Raw genomic sequence first — 23,975 nt, 5'->3', positions numbered from 1 at the left:
GAGTAAATTTTAGTATTGGCATAATATTGGTTGATTTTTTTTTTGTCTACAAACACAAAAATCATCAAGCATATTTGGATTTAAATCACAAGATTATAAAAAAAAGTTTTAACTTTTAAAGATGTATTGGCTTATGATCGCATGTTTTATTACTATTTTTCATGCATTTTGAATGGATTAAATATAAATTTGTTGAAAAATTTTTGGTTTATATACGTTTTAAGAACTATTATTTGTTCATGTTTAGTTTTAATATTATAGTCTTGTAAATGTTAAATTAGTTTTACAACTCAATAGTTATAGTAATTATATTAAGAAAATTAAGGAGTAATAAGTAAGATTGGGCTAAACCCGATTAAGGCTCACAACCCGAATATTATGTGAGTTGAGTATGAGCTTCACATTTACGAACCCGAAACTCATAGCCCGAATCCCGAAAATGATTCAAATTAAATGAGTTGAGCTTGAACTCATCAAAGCCCGGCTCATCAAAACCCGGCTCATTAGACCCGATTGACAGGCCTAGCTTTTTCTGATGCAATTTGGCTGTATAGTTTGATTCTAAACGTTCAATCTTGCAACACTTAGGTTGTGTTTGGATTGTATTTTTCATGATTTTTTATAAAAAAATTACTGTAGCGATTTGATATATGTAAGGAAAAAAGGTAATAGAAAAATATGATCACGGAAAACGACATAATTTTCCGACAGAAAACTGCAATCCAAACAAGGCCGTCTTTCCTCCTTGATAAACAGAAAATCCGATTAGTACTTGCAGATTCTTAATCGATCTGTTAAACTTTATAAGCTTGTACTCGTATTTGGGATAAAATTAAGATTGTTCTTTTAGGACTTTTTATACAAATTTTTAGTACTATATTATATTAAATGTATAATTTTGCAACTAATTTGCGAACTTTTAGCACTATATTATATTATTAAAATGGTTGCAAGTAAGTACGTGGTCAAAATTTCATATGAAGCATTTTTTTTTTCTCATTCTATTAAACGAGGTCATCAATAGTAACTTCAACATTGTCGTCATTTTATCCTCTTTAAACGGTTCATTTGACGTAATCAAGCTAATTAAACAAGCACAAAAGGGATGCAACATCAAACATCATTTGTTTACTCATTTTGCATTTAGATTTATAAGCTGGCTAAGATTTTTTCCCTTTCGTATTCAATAAGTACAAATTATACGTATCACTAATATATTTTTATAATATGTGTGTGGAATAAATACTATAACTTTCTTTAATGTTTTACGGTTGTTCAAATAAAACTGTTCTCAAATATTTTAACAAAGTAATTTTCCTCTGATATTACAAAAATAAAATAAATACTACTCGATCCATGTGAATTTACAATTAGACTTTCCAATAAAGTCACATATAAATTATAAAAATAATCGTTCAAAACATCCCTCACAAAATGCAAAGAATGTTTTGAACGATTTTTCCTATATTATAAATCTCTCGGAATGGGAAGGTGCTCATCACGACCATGTTTCGCGCGTCACACTGGAGTTGTCATGTTTTTCGAAGTTTTCAATCCACACGCAACGGTTTTTGCGGGAAGCAGATGCCACATCAGACATTTTAGAAAGCTTGAGACAGTCAAACATCAGACAAATCATAAATCATACTCGTCGTCACGTTACTGGATGCTAAACGACACATTTGGTGTGCTGATCGTATGTTAGCATTACCTCCTACTTCCATTAAAAAAAAAAATTCTTCATCATTCAATTTAACAATGGTAGTGCAGTTAATGATGTGCTTTATTTCCCCAAGCAAAAGATTAGCAGTAATTTTTTTTCCCAGTGATAGAAATAAATTTTTTTAATAAAAAAATTTCGAGAGAATTCAAACGCACAACTGAAAAAGTGATGTATATTTATTAACTGCACCAATATGTATGAGCAATGATGAAGCAATAAACGGTCGGATTGGAGCAAAGGGGCAGTTGGTATTCCCTATGTTCACACAAATCGATGTTTCGATAAAAAAAATAAATAAATGTAGTTTCAGATTCTATGGTCCAGTTTGGCACATGAGTTTTTTTGGGTACTTGTAGGCCTGTCAACGGATCGGGTCTAGATCCGGATCAGATCCGTGAAATTATTGCGGGTATGAGTAGGGATTTAATTCCGTTTTTCGGATCCGTTTTGTCAAACAAAAAAAACGGGTCGGATACGGAATATAGTATTCCGGCCCGTATTAGACCCGGATCCGAATATAAATGAATTAATAATTTAAAAAATTATATTTATCAATATAATTTGATTAGGGTGATGTATTTGAATAAAAATCAATTTGATTTCTTTTCTTATTTGGTTTTTTCTTTGCATTAGTTAGAAATTAGTTTACAAATATATTTTTTTCTCATTTTTATTAGAAATTATAAATTTTGCTAAATTTGTTCGGGTAGACCCGACTCGGATCCGGGGACCCGCCGGATCTGGATCCGGAACATAGAATAAAAGACCCGTCGGATAAACGGGTCGGATCCTGATCCGGTATAGTAGTTCGGGTCCGGGTTCGGAATAATGAATTCCGACCCGTTGACAACCCTAGGTACTTGTCTAAAACTTTACTGTAGAAGTTTTTTAAAAAATTTTTGAAGTGTGTTTTTTTTTTTTTAATATTTTGAAGTGTATAGTTTACAAACTTTGAAATTTTTTTTGAAACTATTGTAGTTAAAATTTTTTAAAAAATTGTAGCAGACAAACTTGTCTTTCAAACAATTCCAGACAATTTCTTTTGTTGCAACTTCAATTGTTTTTTTTTCTTATCTTAAACAGTTATCTATAATTTTTAAAACTACACTAGCAGTGTATATGACTCTGCTAATTTCCATAAAGTACGTCAGAATTTCAAATTAACTGCCCATCCCACAGTCTTATCAGTAGAGTAACAATTCTGTAATGAATTTTTAAAGTTCTCAAAGAGATTGGCTGTACATTCTTAGCATTAAGTTTGTCAGCAAACTTCGTGTAATTTCGATTCAACCATGATTGTAGTTTGTAATAGCAACCAAGAAGTTGAGAATTCTGATTCATCACGCATTCAATCATATTTTGCAAACCCAATTATCTTTTGTCAAGAGAAGGCTGCTACATGGAAGACCAACTCCCCCAAGAATTTCTTGACTCTTTGTTTGTTTTTTAAAAAAATATATATATTTTTTTGGGTTAGCTCTTATGCAAATGATAGCATTATCATTTTGGTTAAACAACAACAAAAGCACCTACCAAAAGTGCAGCATGCATGGACGGGTACTTGCACTGCTTTGCCTGTATTAGTTGAGAAACGCTACGCTTGTGAAATTTGATACACTACTCGTCTCAAATTGCTCCTACTTCCTTTACACTTAAAGCAAAAGAGCTATAAACATATCAAAATTTTAATTACATGGGATTAGATCGAATGCTATTAAATATTAGGCCTTGTTTGAATTGTGATTTTTCGCAGAAAATTTTTTATAATTTTTGTGAACGTACTTCTCAATCATTTTTTTATTTTACATATATCAAATTATTACAATATACATATATTTTTTATAAAAATTCTTAAAAATAATAGTAAACAAATTATAAATATTCAAGTTCACTCGTTTATACAAGAAATTGTACCCAATTCTCAATATATGATTAAAAAGAAAAAAAAAAAAGATAGCTGCTCAGTACTTGTCATCCATTTGACGAGCAAACTTTCATCTACTGCCAGCCCCTCAACAGTCAACGTCTCATCATCAAAAAGTAGGCTAAGATTTTCCAAACTACGAGCATCTGATCTCTGAGTCCAAGGCAGTGTGCTGGATATTTTTGAACGTCCAATTTCACGCCTTTGTCTTTGGTAAAGGTGAGGTCAATGAACCTTCTCTTGGCTTTTCTTCGCTTCGCACTTCGATAATACGTGGTAGTAGTATTTTTTTACACCTCAACGTGAGTACTTCGGTTTTGACACAAAGGCGTGGTCTTGTATTCAGCTTTGACAGACTGCCTTTGTCAAGAGAGAGGATGAAGGCGTAATGTGTCTGGCAGAGTGTATCCAGCCTTTTGGAAAATGGGCAGGTGGGAGCCCCCCCCCCTTTTTTTTTGTTTTTAAAAAAAAATTTTTTAACAGCGTTAATATATCACGCCTTCAAGGCCGTGCATCAAAAGGAAGAAAGTTGGCACCTGGCATCAGAAATTTTTTCGTAGCTTCTACGTTTTCCCGCCATTTTATCTCCTCCAAAGTTTGCCCATAAACCACCCAGTCGCCATCCGCGAACGGCATCGCCACCAAAATGGCCACCACCTCAGCCCACCCTCCACCGCCACTAACTGACGCCGACATCATTCAATTGGCCCAAAAACACCCCTACTCCTCCTCCCAATCCACCACCCCCTTGCCACTTCCCCCATTCCTCCTCGCAGAAGCCTCCCACCAAACCCTCTTATCTTACCTCCAATCTCGAGCCACCGCTTCTCCGAACCCCTCTTCCGCAGTTTCTGAATACGCCTCCGCCCTCATTTCTCTTTCCTCTCTCCATTCCCCCCTTTCCTCGCTTCTATCTTCCCTTCTCCTCTCTTACGCTTCCCTTTTCACCACCCATAAAATCCCACACGACCGCCTCTCCCTGTCCACCATCCAGCTCTTCTCAACCCACCTCGACGCCGTCCCAGTTTCCAGTTTACCCCCTATTATTGATTTAATCACCTCTTATATTCCCAAAATAACCGATTCTGAGGATACCCAGTTGCTAATTTTGCTCCCAAAGGGTCTTGAACTGATTAGAACCTCAAATGAGTTTGAAAATGCTTATGGGTATGTAAATTCTGTTGTTGATAGTTTAATTAAGTCTGAATGGAGAAAGGTTTTGTTGGTGAAAATGGTGGAAATTATTAGGGAATTTTCCTTTATGCAAAAAGAGAAAAGAAGGGATTTTCTTGGAAAAGTGTTTAATGGGATGAGGGACGTAGATTTGCAGGACTTGCCTGGGTTGGTTTATCAGTTATTGGTGTTGGCTTCAAAAGGGTTTAGTAAGAAGGAGGTGATTGAGGGGATTGTCACGTATTTTGGAGATAAAGTGCAGGGAAAGAAGGGTAGTTCAATTGTAAAACAAGTTGAGGGGACGGTATTACTTCATGTGAATTTTGCAGTAAAGCAGGATCCTTCTTTAGGCCAGGAGGTTCTGGCGCTAGTAAAGGCGGATTCGCGGGCATTTAATCATTTTACCGTTGCTGTGTTGTTGTCAGTTGCTAGAGTTAAAAGATTTTGTGAGAGCTCTATCGGAGTCCTAAAAACAGCATTGCTTGCTGCATATAAAGACTACAAGTTTGCAAAGTAAGTTATTCATAGGGCACTTAAGTAATTATATTTTTACATGCAAGCTTAGTTGAATTTTGTGACACACTGTATAGAATTTTTTTTTTGGATGCTACATGCTGTATAGAATCTTACTCTGATGTCTTATGGATTATGTTTTGCACTAAATTGAGGTAAATGAGAATTATGAGCCTAAAAATCAATGGAATAACAAATATTTTGTCACCTTCCACAGCAGTTTGATAATGTTGCTGGAATCTTACTCTGATGTCTTATCAATGTTGCTGGAATAACAAACATTTTGTCACCTTCCACAAACATTTTTGTGATAATGTTGCTGGATAACTGCAGCAGTTTGAACAATTAGAAACATTTTTGTAATGAAGTTCGTGTAATCCTGTTTATGAGCCCCTTGGAAGAGTACTTTTTCCTTTCTTCTAGGATCTGGATCTCTCAAGACTTTCATCCACTGAGTTTTCAGCTAATCACTTTACCCAAATCTGACTAATGTAGCATTTTATGCCTAATTTCTGTTTTGTGTTTTGAGGATTTGGATCTCTTAGGACTTTCATCAACTGAGTTTTAAGCTAATTCACTTTACCTAATTCTGAATAATGTAACATTTTATACCTGTTTTCTGTCTTGTGATGTTTCAGAGAGTGCAAGTGGCTATCAGATCATTTGAAGGAAGCATATCTGCAGATTGCTCAAGTGATGGAGAGAGCCATAATAAGAGCTGTAACTTATTTCCAACTTTTTGTTGCTCAGTCTATTTGTTTCTCAGCTATGCGAATGCAAGTTATAGTCAACTCTAACTATATACATTGTGGATAATTGCATCCTCCTAGTAGAATGAGCAAATAATAGTGAAATACCTCCCTCAGTAATGTCAGTATTTTAGGTGCATAGTAATTTAGAACGAATAGAAAAGGACCAGTAGTATGCAAAGGATGACAAAATAAGTATAATAGATAAATCTATTGATGATTTAGTGCTACAAAAATTGTATCAACTGCATATTTTGTGCTCTTTCTACAGTGATCACTTATAGGTTGATCTCATTTCCTTCAATCTTTTTTTTTTAAACTTCTTTTTCCTGTTTTGCTTTTACTTCTACAGGTTAATGAAAGCAATTCTGGAAGAGAGCATATTATTCCAAGCATTGTCCAATTTGGATTTGGACTGCTTGAAGGAGTAGAAGAGGTTAGCAAAAGAAGACTTGACAATTCTGATGATCTATTGGGTGTAGAGGAGCTGGGAAGCCAGATGCTGAAGAGTTCATTTGAGGTTCATGACATGGCAAGAAAGGAGGTCAGCATGAGAATGTCTATAGATGTGAAAATGGATTATCACACTTCTTATCATATGGACAGGATGCAGATTATAAACTTTGAGGAGGGGCTCCAAAATTTGTTTTTGTCATTTCTGAATCATCCAATAAGCAATATTAGGAGGCAAAGTTAAATACATTCAATTAGATGAAAAAAATTTATTAATAATTTATGGTTTGTGCTCCGAGGGTGAAAATGTCTTCAATATTATAACGTGCTATCAATTATTATTTACAGTTTTTACTGCTGCTTCCATGATTTTATGCATTTGCTTTCCTGGCAGTGCTGAAACTAGGCTTCTTATGGCCAAGAAAAGCATCAGCAAGTTTGACACAATTTGACACCATGCTTAGTCTTTAGTATGAGCCTTTTATGACCTAGAGATATCTATAGTATGCATGTTGATCATGTTCTAACTGTGTATAGTGAGTTGGTTGTACTGTTGCAGATAATTGAACAATGCAAATTTCGCATCCTCTCTTTGAAGCCTGAGCAAGCATTGCCCATTACAAGGTAAGCAAAGCTCCTTTCATGTTGACCTTTTCCTTCTTTTTTTCCCCTTGGCTTGAATAAGTTGACATGGTCATTTTTCTCATAGACTACTTGAGCATCTCGTCAAGAGTTATCCATTCCAAATGTTGGATCATGTTGCACACCTGAAGGAATTGTTGGATTATTTCACTTTTACTCATGCTGAGATTTCCTCACGCCTAGTGGCTGTTCTATTGCCTCTTACTAAATTCAGCCATGATCTTCAGGTACTTGTTTTCCCATTCATAGTTCAATCATATCATTCTCTTGGAGAAAGAGAAGATACTTGGATGACTGCAAACTAGTAAATTGAGTTTTTCTATGATAACTACCATAGCACAATACTTTGGTGTCTCTTAATGTAATAAAAAAGAAGGTTTTGTTACAATCTGAACTCCATTTCTAGGGAATTTAGCAATCATTAGATTTGATAGCTTTAAGCAATTTTCATTTTTCAAATTGGGCTAAACGATTTAATTATTTTAAATTTAACAGTCAAAATTCTGCTCTTGGAGGAATGAGAAGTTTTACAGTTTATCTGTCTCTCTAACAGACAAACAAACACTCCTTCCCCTTTCCTTATATCTTCTCTGTGATTCAGGATTATACTATTTTAGTCTTAAGGAAGGCTATGTTTAGACGGGAAGATTCAGTTCGTGTTGCTGCAACCAATTGCATTATCAGTCTGATACTAGCAGAAAAGCAACGCAAAAGAGATGGGCCACTTTCTTTTCAAGAATCAAGCAGTCAAGCCAGTTGTAGCCAACAGGCTGAAATACCCTGTACCACTGGGGCTAGTCTTTTCCAGGAGCTGAGTGGTTTGTTTCAGAGATGTCTCTACCAGCAGGTATTTTTTATTTATTCCCTCTCCAAATCTTGTTCTTTTGTTCAACACGAATGAGAAGTCAAAAACCAGTAACTTTTACTGGAGGATATTGAAATGAAAGGTTTTTCATGACAGTTTCTATGTTGTCCTAGGCAAAAGCAAGAGAGGTGCTGTATCATGGACTTGTAAAGGTTGTCTTGGTGGATCCTTTAGCTGCTGGTTCTGTTTTTGATTTTCTTTTACCACACTTCTTTCGCTATTATAAAGAGGTATTTATTTATTTGGGTGCAAAGAATGGTCTTTTTCTGTTAAATATATTGAAAAAATTGAAACTGTGAACCAGAGAATTTTGCTTCCAGGATGCAGACATCAAACTGGACATTACTTCTTGTATTAAATCAGACAGTGGAAAATTTCATATTGAAGAGCCATTGGACTCTCTTCTCTCTTGCATCTCTTGGATCCTTCTACTTCAGCCGCAAGATAAAACTGGCCACCCTCCTGATTCATGGGCTAGTTTTGGCTTCTCTCTGACACAGGAGAACGAGGTATACAAATTTGTTGTTTAAAGGTTGTCCTTTAGCAGATGGTGGCTCTATAATCACTCAAGACTATCATATGAAATTCATCAGGCTGGAAGAATACTCTCTGGAGAGTCATTCTCTAATGCTTTATCAAAGATTCGGAAGTTTCTAAGGACTGCAAATTTGGAAGGTTAGTGTGACTCTCTATGCTAGATTTTTCAATCTTGGAACACGTTTGTACGCGATGAGATGGTTTTGAGATCTCTTTGTTACTTGCTTTCGTTGTAGAAGTTTGCATGGAGGTCCATGCAGTAGCAGGAACAATTTCCTTCTATTGTTAAACAAAATCTTCATTTACATCCAAAAAATATTGTTTGAGACTTGAGCTCTTTTCTGATTTACTCTTTCTGAGGCTTTCATATACCTATTCAAAAGCAATTACTTACATCATGATAATTTATATGTCAGATCAGGTTTACTGGGTAAAACTGATGATTCAGACTCTACAATTGTAGAAGAAGAAAAGATTAGATGTTGTGCGTTTGTTTTGTTAGGGATTTCAGAAGTGGTATTGAATGTCATCATCAATGAGTTGGAGAAAGCAACCAATGTGAAGAAAGTGGAATTGCAGAATGAGCTTTTTGAGTTTGTTGCTATTCATGATATGTTGGAAAAGTTTACGTGTAATTCCAGGCAGGTAAATGGAACAAGAAGAGGGACAGTACGCTCTACTGCCAGTGATCCAGCTGATAAGCGTAACTCAAGTGGTTCAACATTGCCACAGGAAAGAGTTCCTCACTTGGCAACTTCAAGCATCTGTTGGCTATTAGCAATGGCTCCTCAACTATTGCAATTTGATAGTTCCACCAGTAGTGCACCTTCTGAGAACCATAGCCAGGTGTCTTCCTGCAAAGCATCAGACCAGCATCCTAAATTGATAAACTTTGTGTTGAATGCTTGCCTGTGCCAATTAACATCATTACCATTTGTGGGAAGAGAAGATCCACTGAAGATGTTGATCTATGGTGAAATTAAGTTGTTGGGACCTCCTTTGGTGAAATTGATTCAGTTGCTAACTTCAGTACCACAGTCTCACAAAAAGAAAGAATCCAGGGGGAGGAATGTAGATGATAGAAAGGAGCATATACATTTAGCTTTGATATGCCTGAAGAAATTGATAACTGTAAGTTTGTGTAGCTCTGAAATTGGTGAGCTAATAGAAGCTTTGGTGTCAGCCTCTGAAGTTGAGCATGGAGCAAGTGATATTCTGCATTCTGATCGAGGAATTGAATGCGAATTAGCTGAAGGTGTAGAAAATCAAGCTACAAGGAGCAAAGAAATGTTCATCAAAAACAGCATGATGCCATTGCTCTCCGAGCTTCTAAAATCTTCTTTCTTCAGTGAAGTTGAGGTAGATGCATTCTAACCTTTTTGTCAAACTGATTGATTTTTGTCAGTAAAGCATCATGCTTGACCCCTATAATCACAAATTTCCTCTGCCCTGCCATTAACTGAAGTTTCGTACACCAATATATTGCTCCTTTTTTGAGGCATGTGATTGTCTTAACTTGTTCCACAGACTAAGCAAAGCCTTTAAAAATGGTGGAGATAAAACTCCTTATCAAACTTTTGATTGAATGAAATTTTGTATATTCTGTTCTGATTGTGTATAGCCATGTATGTAGGCTGCAATATTGGTTTATTTGTTCACATGGGATAAGTGATATTTTCTATTGACTGTCCATAGTAGTTGAAAATACTCTTTCCTTTCTCTTGAGCAGCTCCTGAACTCGGACTTGAGGCAAAAGTAGCATAATTAGAGAAATAGGAAGACTTGACATTGTTTGTGTGCTCTGTGGCAGATTCTCGTGCACTTGTGTTAAGCCCTTGAAACATGCACATGGTCCTTATTAATTAGATGTTTTGGTTAATATAGGATAGGAAGTGTCCTTTTCCCAGAGCAATAGATAGTTATGGCTTCACCTTCTCCAAAATGTTATTTTCTTATTAGATGTATCTTTTGTGCTTAATTTTCTGAAGACATAATCTCTTAAGCAAGCTTTGCTCTCAGATTGTCTGTGATATATTGATGATCATTGGCAACCAACTGCCGGCAGAAAGGCGGAATCTTGTTGGAGCATGGATTTTACATATTTGCAAAAGCATTGATCTACGAAATCCCAGGCTTGCAAGAAGTTGGGTCTATCTGGTTGTTTCCTTAAGCTTACCTCCAAATGACTTGACTGTTTCCCAGGAAATGGCTTCTGAACTTCTGAAAGTACTCAGGTTAGGGAAAAGTGATCCAGATTTGTCTGAAACATTCCATGTTATTAACAAAACAACTTGCGCGGCGATAGCTTCTTCTATACTGCAGATAGTTGAGTCAAACATTGTTGACATGGATTGGATCATAACAAAATTGAAGACGTACTCTACTGCTACTCAGAAAGGCGTAGCTCTTGAACCCGATAAAAATCTTGGACCTGGGCTGGTATTGGAAGAGACTCTTTATTGCAGAGTGGAAGCTATTATAAAGGTCTCGTCTAATTTTGTATTGATGAACCTAAAAGGTATGTCAATCGACTAGGGAAAGAGAACTATCACTTACAGTTTAATATTTATCGATAATCTCTCTTCACAAGCTGATAAATTTGATATCCTGCTCCATTTACTGCAGATCCTCAAGCAGAACATTTCTTGAGATTGTCTACGAAACTATACAGGGATTTAGCTCGAATGGCAAAACTCCTTATAGCCCCTAGAGGTTCCAAGCAAGTTTTGCCAAGCCTCAAGTATCAGAAGCTGGTAGAAATTACCTGCAGGCAGCTGACAGCTCCTCTCTACAAGTTTATGGAACAGCTACAAAAGGTACGAGGCACTGACTTAGTTAAGCGTTTACATTCTGAGTTTCTGGCTGTTAAGACTACAGAGCTTTCAGTAAATTGGGTCATCTTATGTTATTGACAAACTTGTGCAGGATCAACAAGAGAGCGGGAACAACAAAGCAATGGCGAGCAAAATCAAAAGGGAAAACAAATGCATCCCAGAGTTGATTTTCCAGATAGAGGACTATGAAAAATATCTCATTCAACTCGGCAAGGCAGCCAAACTGAATTTATTGAGGCAGGCCAAGCGGAGTACTTCGAGGGACTTCAAGATATTAGACCCCAAAGACTTCGTCAGGGAAGAAGAAGAAGGTGATCCTACTAATGAAACAGAAGAGAATGAGGGCAATGCTGCAGAGAGTGAATCATCTGAGGAATCCGGTGATGAAGAAGAAGGAGAAGAGGGGAATGGTGGAGCAAACAATAACGAATTATCCCTCGAATATGATGTTCCAAAGGCTGCAGCGGATTCTGGATCAGATGGTGAAGATGAAGCAGGCCTTTCAAATGGACAAAGATCGAAGAGGAGAAGGGTGATGGAGGAATCATCCTCAGACGAAGAGATGGAGACAGGCCAAAGTTTAGCATTTTAAGATGGAAATTGAACAATGAAGCAAGCGTTCATATTCACAATGACTAGTGCTAAATAGGAAATGCGGGTGTTATTCTTGGGACCCATCCAAGAAATATATATATATTTTCATCAAAAGACCAGAAAACGCAATAGTACTATATCTGTGGTAGGGAAAAAAAATATAATTACAATTTCTCGATAATCCATGTAAAGTCAAAACACTTAAACTAGTATTAAAATGATAAAAACAAACATGTCCAAATGGAAGTAGTGATTCCATCAATGAAAAATTAAAAGCTAAAAAACTAAAAATTTGATAGAAAAAATAAAAGTAAAAATTAATTTTAAACTCGAACTTGAACTCAACGAGTGTAGCGGAAACATAGCCAAATGCCTCATTAATCATAGGTGAATGTCACACCGAAATCATCGGTTGGATACAACTCCGGTACGTTCAAATGGCTTGTTTTAGTCGAGAAATTCACCTGAAGCATATTTTTGTTTCTTTTCTCAAATCCTACACAAGTGGAATTCCAAATGTAGTACTGCTACTGGAGTGGAGATAGGGCCAAATAATAGTAGACCACCACCACCCTGTTGTTAATTTTCCACCACTCTGTTGATGATAATGATTGACTTAATTACGCAACAATCAAATTATCATATTATTTATCTTCTTGTACTTACTACTGGTAAAATGGAAATCGGGAATGTTGACCCCCCACAAAAATCCCAGCCTCCCATCCCTCCGGTCAACACTAGTAAGTGTAATTTTCTTTTCTTTTCTTTTTTTTTTTAAATTTACCAAAAAATTTTCCCATTAGTCCAAAATAGTAAAAACAAGTAGTAAATCCTTAGCCGTTGTAGCAGTAATATAAAGCCAATCCAAAAAAAAAAAAAATTTTTTTTTGCCAAAATATTCCTGTAATATAAAGTTAATCAAAAAAAAATTGCCAAATTTTCCTGTAAATTACTAGTGTACTATTAAATATATACTGTAGTATAATTTTGCCTCAGAATATATAAGTGCTAAAAACTCCCAAAAGAAAGGGTAGAAGACCACCACTACGAAATCAGAGAGACCACAAATCATCTCCGTCTGTCTCCGCACTTTCTCTCTCACACACTCATATTCTCTCTCTCTCTCTAAGCTTTTTTTTTTCCTTTCGCTCTTATTTTAAATTTTCATTCGGAGCTCCAAAGCCTCTGCGTGATTCTGTGCTTCAATCGTGAATCATTACAAGCAAAGGAATGAGTGAAGAAGCAAAGAGGATGGTGGGTGGAGCAGCTCCGGCAGTTGCCAAGTCACTCTCTGATGATCGGAAGTCGACCTCCGGTTCGGCACCGACCTCCTCTGCTGTCGGAAAGAAAGTCATCATCAAGAGCGCAGATATGAAGGAAGACATGCAGAAAGAGGCCGTCGACATTGCCATCGCCGTAACTTTCTCTTTCTTTCTGCCTCTGAAGCTTAACTTCAGTTACCAAACGCAAAAGAAAAAAAAAAGGAATAATTAAGGAAGAAAATCTTTTGCATTTAATTTTTCATTTTATTTTAATTACAGGCTTTTGAGAAGAACGGTGTGGAGAAAGATGTAGCGGAGCATATCAAGAAGGAGTTTGATAAGCGGCATGGACCTACTTGGCACTGCATTGTCGGCAGAAATTTCGGTAATTAACTTTACTTAATCTTGCTTTACTTTTCCATTTTTTTAAAAATTTTTTATTTGAATTATTGCTGGAAAATTGAGAAACTTTTATAGATGAATGCTTCAATTTATCAATTTGATCGATTATTATGAACTTGCTCACTAAATTTATGTGTTGTTAATACGTAGTTATGATTCGTGAGTTTATATAGAGTTGGATCTAGGTTTATTTTATGTTGGAAGTTCAAAGGGAGCGAGAGAGGAGGAAAGCGTGAAGGAGTGTAAATAAGCCTAATCAACCCGGACAATAGAGTGTTCAAGAATGGTTTGGTTGTGTTAGTGAGCTTCGAATTGCATCTGTGAGCTTGGCTTGGGTCGATTATAGTTGAACTGAGGTTAGATGCATTCATCACGTTGAGCTCGTGTATCTTGATTAAGTGTACATTTTGATTTTTTGATTGTTATGCTTTTGTACACGAGCTTAATAATTTTTTTAACAGACACTGGATCCTGAGTCAGGATTGGTTTGATTAGTGAACAAGCCAATGTAAAATAAGCTCTTGTTGAGCTAAATTCAATTCAAATATCGGGTATCTTGTTTTGTCTTTCTAGCAAGGTATCTTGGGGTTTTGGTGAGGCGAGAGGGGGGAGTTTATGAATGTGTTGGCTATTGAGTTCTTGTATGCTCAAAGAATCTGGTAGAGGCTTAGTGTGCTGCTTCAGTTTAGTTTTTGTAGATATTTGGTGCTTAAAGTTGTTCCAGTGAGCTGCATAATATAGAAGGTAAGTTTTGCATGAAGCTTTTAAGGGTATGTTGGCTTGTAATTTTTATTTCAAAAATCTTACGAGTTCAATTCATGCTTTAAAATGGTGGTTTCTCAAATGTTTGATACTTCTTAATTGTCTATATCAAGAATTACCTCTATATTTGTCTAAATTTTGGCTCGGCAAAACTAACCGGTTCCTGATGGTTCTAAGAGAAAATCATGCAAAGCCTTCAATGTTTTTCCAAAGCTGAATTTTCCTCACTAAAACTTTCCTTTACTCCTTAGTCCTTTCTGCAGCTGTTGGCCAAAAAACATGAAATATATGTGTACCACTGCAACATTCTGGTTCTGGAAAGTAGCTACAGTTCCTAAATGAAAACATTGACTTGGAAGCTTGGGGCTTGTCTTACCGTTTATGCCACTTTTCAGTTTTAAGTTGTTAGACTGCATGCATCATTTCAAAATTCTACATCTTCCTGCTTCTATAAGGTATGATGCTAAAGATTCCTGAATGCTTTTGCTTCTGGATTTGATGTCTACTTTTTACGTGGAAAACTGTATTCTTTTTTATCTTCTTACCATATCTTATTGTTATAAGATCTTAAGAATACTTATTCCTGTCCAGAACAGTGGAGGGGTGATATACCTCTTAAAAATGGATGTTGCATGGACAAGATGGTTCTTATTTGCTTTATGGTCCCAGTTTGTCAAATAGTAGGCAATCCGTGTTTGCCTCATAACTTCGTTTAAGAATTAGCTGTCTTGGTTAGAAATGCACTTTACATTTCAAGCTAACTTGACCTTTTAGAGGGAAAAAGAATGATGTTATGACATCCGGAATGATCCCCTCTAGGACAACAAGCCCACAACCATTAGAATAGGAAGAAAAACAAATAAGCAAGATCAGTCTTCTCTGTGTGTTTACCTATGGATCATAGAAAGTTCTTGACTGTGTCACTATGTTGATCTACCTGAACTGACCACCATCACTTCCTGGTCTATTTTCTTCTTTCTTGTAGGTTCTTATGTGACTCATGAGACAAATCACTTTGTTTACTTCTATTTGGATTCAAAAGCTGTACTTCTGTTCAAATCTGGCTAAGTGTGGTGATATTCAACAGTGGTTGCTAATCATCACGGTTACAACATATCTTGTAGTTGTATGTAAGATTCAAAGACTTTAGAGTGCAGAATATTGAGAGGAACATTCATGTACTTGTATATTTGTTTTGACCTATGTTGTCTGTGTCTGAACATCAGAGGACTTAACTGCACTATGTCCACATTTTGTTTGACATTTGCTTGTCAATCAACAAGAAGATGGAAGGAAGCATATAGAGCATGGTCACTGTGAACTAAGGGAGTGAAACACCATTATTCATCTGTGCAAACATATCGATGATTTTTTTTTTTCTTTTAATCCCAGTGACCCTCGTTGCCTTGATTTCCAGGTTCTGGGGTTATAAAAAGTTATTTGACCTCTAGACTGAACTTGCCTTCTCAGGGGCTAAAATGGTTGAAAGTTGATACTGCCCTTTATCTGTGTTCTGGAAATGGAACGTTGTTTAAGCCTGCTTTTGTTACTCAGATTCCTTGGATGTCTATTGCCGCTTAATTTCCTGGTGCCATGTAATACTTCCAGCCTGCTTAAAATTATCTTTAGTTTGGAAGTCCAATGAGATCCTTGATACAGATACGAGAGCTTGCCTAGCGCGTTACTCTAACCAAGCATAGCTGCTATATTACCGAACGGAAGGCCATTAAAACTGGCAATTCACACAAATAAATGAAGAAATTCGTTCGAGGATGCTTTCTCATAGCTGAATCGCATTTGGCTCTTAGGTTGAAGTATATATATGATCACAAGGGTGAAGTCTTTTTAATTGTAAATATAGAGCAAGGGTAGATTTCCAGTACTTCGATACGGCTCGAGTGCTCGACCCTTGCAATTTTCTACTTCCGTTTTATTCGACTGGACTCCTCCATGAATAATATGCGTGGCGTAGAGATGATAGAATGTAAAAATAACCACGGGGTTTTCCCATTTCTTGGATATTTTGGGGAGTGCACTTTAACTACGGACAATAATGACAAGGGAGAGGTCCTATAACAAATGCTTTGATTGTTGCGGACGGGAGTACAATGGCTTGTGATTTCTTTTGCGATCCTGTTAGCTATCAAGACTTGGAAAACTTATTATTATAATCAGAACAGTACTAGTACTAGTGTCAAAAAAGAGATACAAAGATGGGTTTTTTTTTTTTTTGAGAAAAACCAAAAAAAAAAAAAAAAAGATGGGTTGAGACTTGAGAGTACAATGGAAATGAAAAGACGTGCTCTTAATAAGTTAATTGACATCGGGATACCGAAATTCCAAGCTGGGCCAAAACTGTCCCTTTCCGAAGGAAGATCTTCGTGGACCAAACCCCACTATATATAGTGGAGTTAGCAGCTAGCAAGCTGCAAGGTGAACCCAAAAGATTCCAATCGAAGAGTGTATGAGAATCTCTCTGCCTGGAGTTGGGTTAGGAACAAATATCAGTCGAATTATATATTGTTATTTCCAATAATAACCATTAGATGGAGTATAAAATTTTTCACAAGCTGTACATTGTAGGTGGTTCTATTAAATTAAAATATGTTGCCAAATGACGAAATCTGTTCAGTCAATTGACACGTAGCGTGAAAATTGATGTTTAAAAAAAAAAAATACTCCATTTTTACTGGACATATGTTGTTGGACTTTAAAGTTGCCAAATTTTAGACATTTTAATCTTTCTGAAATGGTTGCATGGGCCCCCTGACCCCTTGGCCCTTGTTCATCCTTGTCTCCCACAGAGAATCAAATCACATTTATGGTTCTAAAGCCTCGTGGGCACATAGAATGGTATAGATTCTATGGTCCTTCTGTTTTGGATTCTAATTGATGACCTTGCTTTGAAGTTCTAAATCCTCTGCTCCACCTGCCTGCCTGCTGCATAAAAAATAAATAAATAAATAAAAGCAAAGAAATCCGTAGCTCATTACTCTGTCTTTCTGTATTTTCTTCTTTCTTTTTTGCGTGGGAGCTTGGCATGAATTGTTAAAAAAAAAAAAAAGGAAGGGTGGTAGATGAAGGAAGGCGCGCGAATTACACACGCCTTCGTTTACTTGGTGTGCGAGATAATGTTGGATTGCCTTGCCTGCCCCCTGTGAGCCAAATGAGAGGCGGTCAAGACGGTCCACGTCGATCGATGTTAATCGGGAGCCTTAAGAGGTTTGAAGGAGCTAGAAGCAAAATATGGGGAAATAAGCGCTTTTTGGGTTGGGCCCGTTATTCCTAATTAGATAATCATTCTATTGGGAATGCAGACCCTCCCCAGAATGGGCATGGGCACCCACAATTGCCAGATATTTGATTTCGCCCACTCACTCGTTGATTTAAATACAGTAGTAGTAGCAGCGTCTTTATCTCTTCTTGTATCCTCCAGTCCACAATGCTTATGCTTATCCTCCGCAATAATTCTTTCCACAGATTTGGTACCTCGTAAATGAGAAGCCAGCCATCTCTTCCAGTCAATAATTTAAAGGCCAAAACCCAAACCCAAAAAAAAAAAAAAACCTAGAGATATAAAGCAAAAGACAAAAAGAACCACCAAAAACTACAGGTGAAACAATCATCTGTGCCCTGTGTCCCCAACAATACCGAATAGAGGTCCTCCCAAGTACACACACACACACACACTAACTAATGCATAGTCATGAAGCCCCTGAAACATATTTAAATGGTATGAATCTCACAAGTTCTCCAAGAAAGGATAAAAAAGCAAGCCTCATGTTTATCATAGGTAACAGGGCACGATTAATCTTAGTTTATTAGCGATCAGGCAGAACACAAATCTAGGATTACTCGCACTGATAAGATTTTTGATGGTCAACCCTTGAAATAAGATAGACATCCCAATCAACAAAAGATAAGATGTATGCGTTTCCTTACCTACATTTGACATTGAACAGTAGCAGCAAGCAGTGATCGATTGATGATGATACAGACATCGAACATAAATAATGCGGAATGGTTTCTCCGTAAAACGCAAACAAATATTCCTAGTCTCTCATCGTGGACATTACATGGCCAATCATGTTCTTGCAATCTATTTGCCAAAACCAAAACCAAGAGCCTTCTTAGCTGCAAACCATGCTAAGAACCAAAACCCGGTCGGCCCGAGAGTCATTACAAAATGAGGCAAAAGCCAAAACTAGAGATAAGGCAAAAGAAAAACAAGAAAGAAAAAAAAAAATTTCCACTAAAGTTATACTAATAGGCAAAACCATTTGCTCTTTTTTTGGTCCCTTTACGAGAAGAGGAATTAGATGATGAAGCAGCCAATGAACAGTGGTCAGTTTTAGCCTTAATAGTTTCTTCTTCGTCCATGAATATCTGTCTGCACCTGCACTCCTCGCTGCAAAAAGCCCTGTCACCTCTGCATACATAAAGACCCACCAGCTGTGTAAATTTCTGTCAACATATATATCCAGATCAAGCTGTCAAAATATTTTTATAAAAAAAAAGGAAAGAAAAAGAAAAGACCCATAATAAGCTTATTTGTGTTTTTCTTGGTTAAAATATCAACATATTATTGATGCTGACAATCACTTGAGTGACTAGGAAAGAAAGAAAAGAAAGATTCCTCCAGTCTCAGATATATCCCCTTTCCTTTTCATTCTTCCTTTCTCTGGAATTTTTTTTTTAACCCTAGAGGAATTTACAGCTTTTTTTTTTTTTTTTGGTTGGGGGTTTCTTCACTTGCAAAACCAGCTCAAACATGGAGCATCAACCAAATGAAGTGGAACTTCAAATGCCTATATAGTGGTTCAAAGATTTTTCTCTTTTTTTTCGTGTTTTTATCTCTAATTTTTCTGAAAAAAATTCTTCCTCTTTGGTGCATGGAGGCGGCAACCAAGAGGGCTACAAGTAAACCTTTACTTCATATTAGGAGTAATAATTTGCACCAAGCAAGAGAAAAAAAAAAAAGAAAAGTCGAAAACTTGTTGAAATATATTTGGAGGGTTGAAGACGGGAGTGAATGAGAAGCACTTACTTGTACATATAGATGTCCTTGCCAGGCAAAAGTTTCTGTCTGCAAAGGAAACAATAGTCAAGAAATCCACTAGTACCACATGAGAGGTTAAAGGAGCTGTTCCTTTTTGTGAAGGGAGAAGGAGAAGTAGGAGGAGTTGGAGAAGAAGGAGATGGTTTGATGATCATGCTGGCTTTGCTAATAACTTGGTGATGAGCACTTCTCTTGCTACTGATATCCTCGTATCCTTCTGCTTCTAGTACAACGCTTAGTCCCACCATTTCATGGTCTTTCTCCTCCAGCCCTTTCTTCTTCTTCTTCTTCTCCTTCTTCTTCTTCTAGAGCTGGTGCCTGGTGGTGGGATTTGGTATGATACGGTTGATGAAAAGATGAGAAAAATAAATAGAAGCAAGAGAACAGGGTGGGGGTTGTAAACTCTTAAAAGGGTGAAATAGTAATAATGACGTGGTAGTAGTACAAAGGGAAGGGAGTCGGGGCGTGGGACCCTCCACGGAGCATTTTTTTTAATTTAGCATGGCAGAGGAAGAGAAATTTAGAGCAGGAAATACGGACGGGAGAGTAGCTTAGCCTACTGACATAGTACTATATTGATTTCTACTGCTCTTTCAATGCCACGTACCCCCTGTGGCTTTCAATTTCGAAATAATAAACTCATATTTCTTCTTAGTCGTAGTACTTGGTTGGTTTGCTTTTCTTTTTCTTTTTCTCTTTTTTTTTTTTGAACTCACCAAAAAAAAAAAAAAAAAAACTCTTGTTTTGTCCTATTCTTCTTGATTCTTACAGTTTTACAGTCCTCAACTGCAACTTATTACTGCCCTTTTTGTGGTGTGGGCTGTTGAGCTTTTGCCTGTCTTCTTCAAGGGAATGGAATGCCAGGTTAGACTTGAGGGTTCAACCAAAACTCACGTATTTGAATAAGGTTCTACTACTATAAGAATGACAACTTCCCGTTCCCAATAGCGATTGAGGATTCTAATGAACTAACTGCCATTAAAATTCTTGATAGATCGAATCAAACTCAATTTAATGAGTCAGTGCTAGCTAGCTTCTTTGTATTCTTGGTAACACAAACGTTGTGTTCCTTTGAGACATACCGCTTCATTTGCCATGCTTATATAAACAGGGACGGAGCCAGAAATTTATTTTTGGGGGGCTGAAGTGTATTAAAAATTTTTTTGTGACGAAATAAATATATTTAATAAGTAAAATTTAGAATCAATAATTATAAAAATAATAAAAACATATAATTATACATACCCAAAAATTTGTTATTGATTAACACTTGAAGTATTGGTAGTTGTTGCACTCGAATAACGAAGAGGAGGCAATTGCATTCTGCGAGTCTTCATCCGTTGAAAACGCTGCAATATTTGCTCATTTTCAATTGTTGCAAAAATATCCTTCTCGATGTATACAACCAGACAGTCATTCATCCACTCGTCTCCCATTTTGTTGCGCAAATCAGTCTTGACAATATTCATTGCAGAAAATACTCTTTCAACAGAAGCAGTCGCAACTGGTAGAACTAATGCCAAGTATGGGATAAGGTTCCCAACAATTCTTCTGTCTTCTTCAGTTTCGGAGTTTTATGCATCCTGAAAAAGAAAAAGCGAAGGAAGAAGACCATTGGTCTTGGTCGGACAATTAAATGATTAATTGCAAAATAAATCTACATCTATTTTCTATACATAGACTTCTCCAATAAGTACCAAATGGTTCGAAATAGAAAGCATTGAATTGAAGGATTTGCAGGCCGCATACGTATTTATCCGGCCCGTTATCATTATTAAAAAAGCGATGTGTGTGATTATTCCTCTTAACCTAGCAAGGCATTATTGAAGAATTGAGTAAAGGTTCCCAAATTTAAAATGCTTGAATTGGTAGAAAAGCCCCCGCTGGTCATCATGGGTTTATGAACTCGCAAGTCATCATGGGGGACATGATCTCTTCACACAAATTTGCTAAACCAAACAAATAAAGAAAAGAAAATAAATTAATGTTGTCTACAGCCTCATCAGTTTTTTGAGTTTTACTTGAGAAGATTGCAAGTACTTCTCATGTTATTTCCCTGCATTAATGCCTACAATGTCTTTCAGTTCCGAATTGGGTAAGTTGGACGACTCCCGCGTCCGCCTTATTGGCCTCATCCACACCAAATACTCTTAATTGTCCTTGAATAAGAAAGATTTTTAGGAAGGGGAAAACAAAACTTAGATTGTCATCATCCTCCATAGGTTCCGCTGAAGTACTTGCCAGTATAAAACACTACACAATTTTGTCATGAAAAGAAAATGGATGTGTGTGTGTATCACTCGCTACTACTATTGCCATTTGCCTCTATTTATTTGTCTCAAAAAAGACCTGGAGGATCAGGCTCAAACAGAAAGTGAGAATAATCCACAAGGTCTTCTTCATCTTGTTGATTATTCACGTTGCCGTCACCGCCCAACTGGCTGGGCTGGCCGCCGGAATCCCCTATATATAGGGGGTTTTCCGGCGGCTTGGGGGGGGGGGCTTAAGCCCCCACCAGCCCCCCCTTAAATCCGTGGCTGTATATAAACAAAGTTACGTTTAATTTATTTATAATGTGAATGCGCATGGTCATAGTTCTTTTTTCCGTCTCAGTTTGATAGTTTCATTTTTCTCTTTCATCCGTCCTAAATTATAATCCACTTTTTAATTAAATAAAAAAATATAGTACTGTTACTGACTTTTAATTTCTCTAAAAAGCGCTTACTTAATATGCTTTGTTATCCGTGAATATAACCTACTTTAATCATTAATAATTGTTTTGATTCATTGCCTTAAATGAGATAACTTTTCATCAATATTGTTGTTATAATTTAATGTAAAGTTATAATGGTTAGTTATACTGCTAATATTAATGTTAGGGTATTTCCTTCAAAAAAAAAATTTCTCGTTATCCAAACCCTTGTTTATATAATTCAATACAATAGCTGTGGTACTCTACTAATGCCTGCACTAGCTAGCCAGCCTTGCTTGTAGGTGGTGTGTCCAATTCTTGATACCCCAAAGCTATAAAAAGTGTAACTGGATGGGAGGGATTAATTGGCCAAAACCCGTGAGCTGTAGCTAAAACAGCGGTATAATCTGTGAGCAGGTGGCTTTAATCTTCAGTTCCGTCGAACTCAAGTCCATATATATATGATTGGACTTTGGAAGTAGGTGAACAAAAGCTAGTTAAAGGACAGTTCATCAGCAACATGAAGATTGAAGGGATAAAAACTTACGTGGAATCTGAATTGATAAGGCTAATCTAATCATCAGCTAAACTTTCACATCACATAAGTAGTAATTAATTTTGGTTAGCAGCTAAATGTACACGACACGCCGTCCACATATCATGACACTGGAATTTACCGATCATTTTCAATAGCCAGCTGAAATACATCTTTAAGAATGCTTCCAAATTTCGTCAAGTACATGAATGAATTCTTGAATCTTATACTGCTGCCACTTAATGCTTCCTTCCTGCAGACTGCAGTGGTAAATGTAAATCTACAGGCAGCCCCCTCCCAGAAACAAAAATTATGTGCAGTTTACAGTTATGAATGTGTGCCCTTAGCTATTTGGACAAGTCATCGATCAGCTGATAGATGAAAGCTTATTTTTGTTAAGAGTCAAAGTTGTAATTAGATTTTTTTTTTTTTCAATTCGGTTTTTGGGTTTGGTCCACGATATACTGGCAATTCACCTGTGAATCCTTTTTTCTTCTTCTGCTTTTGGTCCCATAACTTTTTGCGATTATGGAATGCAACCCGTTTCTTTTTTAGGTTTGGGTACATATAACACGGCAGAATTTGTCTTAATACGACTCTCTAAAGCACATCACTTGATAAATAAATTATTCCGTTTAATTCTTTTTTTAGGAAGCGATGAGAGAAAAGAAGAAATTGAATTTAAAATTTCTAATTCTTACAATCTCAATATTAATCATTAGACTGATAATCCTTTTAATTCAACCCCAAGCTCTCCTCTCATATATATGTACGGTGACTATGTCGATTTTGATTTTAACAAAGATATTCCGTTAACTAATTAACGTGCATGTCTATTGTGTGCATTTGTTAAATCAAAAAACGTCAACAAATTATATCAACCCTAGAAGAAGACGAAGAAATTCACAAAATCAATTTCTGATAAAAAAAAAAAAGGAAAAGATAATCTCGAAGTCAAGAACAAGCCGCCAGCTTTGTGGACATACATGAAATCACACGTACCACAATAAACATGAAACAAATATTTCTTTTTTTTTTTTTGGGTTGATAACCATGAAACAGATACGTAAAGCTTAAGTGCCTCACGGGAACAAAATCATGCAGTTATACTTATCCAACAAAAGATAACCTCTATTTCTCTAACCCACATAAAGGCCGGGTGACAGCAACATTTGCTTCTTTTTCTTCAGTGACGAAAGAAAAAATTGCAAGAAACTTTTGACCGGCTTTAATAAAATTCGACTTTTTATGTGTGT

The 23,975-nt window shown here is 36.5% G+C and overlaps 3 protein-coding genes across 3 annotated transcripts; 2 read left to right on the top strand and 1 right to left on the bottom strand.

Moving 5' to 3' along the window:
- Positions 1–4,293: 4,293 nt before the first annotated feature.
- On the top strand, positions 4,294–12,032 carry LOC113764930 (Fanconi anemia group I protein homolog). The gene is made up of 13 exons (XM_027308976.1): positions 4,294–5,333; positions 5,972–6,053; positions 6,435–6,626; positions 7,095–7,159; positions 7,245–7,404; positions 7,779–8,024; positions 8,156–8,272; positions 8,363–8,551; positions 8,636–8,717; positions 9,001–9,938; positions 10,599–11,097; positions 11,205–11,395; positions 11,505–12,032. The coding sequence occupies exons 1-13, from the start codon at positions 4,294–4,296 to the stop codon at positions 12,003–12,005; spliced, it is 4,302 nt and encodes a 1,433-aa protein (XP_027164777.1). The 3' UTR covers positions 12,006–12,032.
- A 1,005-nt stretch (positions 12,033–13,037) lies between these two features.
- Positions 13,038–15,883, top strand: LOC113765510 (dynein light chain 2, cytoplasmic). Its single transcript, XM_027309725.1, has 3 exons — positions 13,038–13,423; positions 13,549–13,654; positions 15,419–15,883. Exons 1-3 carry the CDS (start codon positions 13,238–13,240, stop codon positions 15,499–15,501), a joined length of 375 nt encoding a protein of 124 aa, XP_027165526.1. The 5' UTR covers positions 13,038–13,237; the 3' UTR covers positions 15,502–15,883.
- Positions 15,884–18,446: 2,563 nt separating this feature from the next.
- Positions 18,447–19,865, bottom strand: LOC113765755 (FCS-Like Zinc finger 15). Its single transcript, XM_027309999.1, has 2 exons — positions 19,481–19,865; positions 18,447–18,862 (listed from the first exon to the last, which is right to left on the bottom strand). Exons 1-2 carry the CDS (start codon positions 19,738–19,740, stop codon positions 18,697–18,699), a joined length of 426 nt encoding a protein of 141 aa, XP_027165800.1. The 5' UTR covers positions 19,741–19,865; the 3' UTR covers positions 18,447–18,696.
- Between the last annotated feature and the right edge of the window lie 4,110 nt (positions 19,866–23,975).

This window comes from Coffea eugenioides, chromosome 3 (assembly GCF_003713205.1).
Source record: "Coffea eugenioides isolate CCC68of chromosome 3, Ceug_1.0, whole genome shotgun sequence".
Taxonomy (NCBI): Eukaryota; Viridiplantae; Streptophyta; class Magnoliopsida; order Gentianales; family Rubiaceae; genus Coffea; species Coffea eugenioides.
Note: the sequence above shows the minus strand (reverse complement) of the source record. Positions and strands in the feature narration are given on the sequence as shown.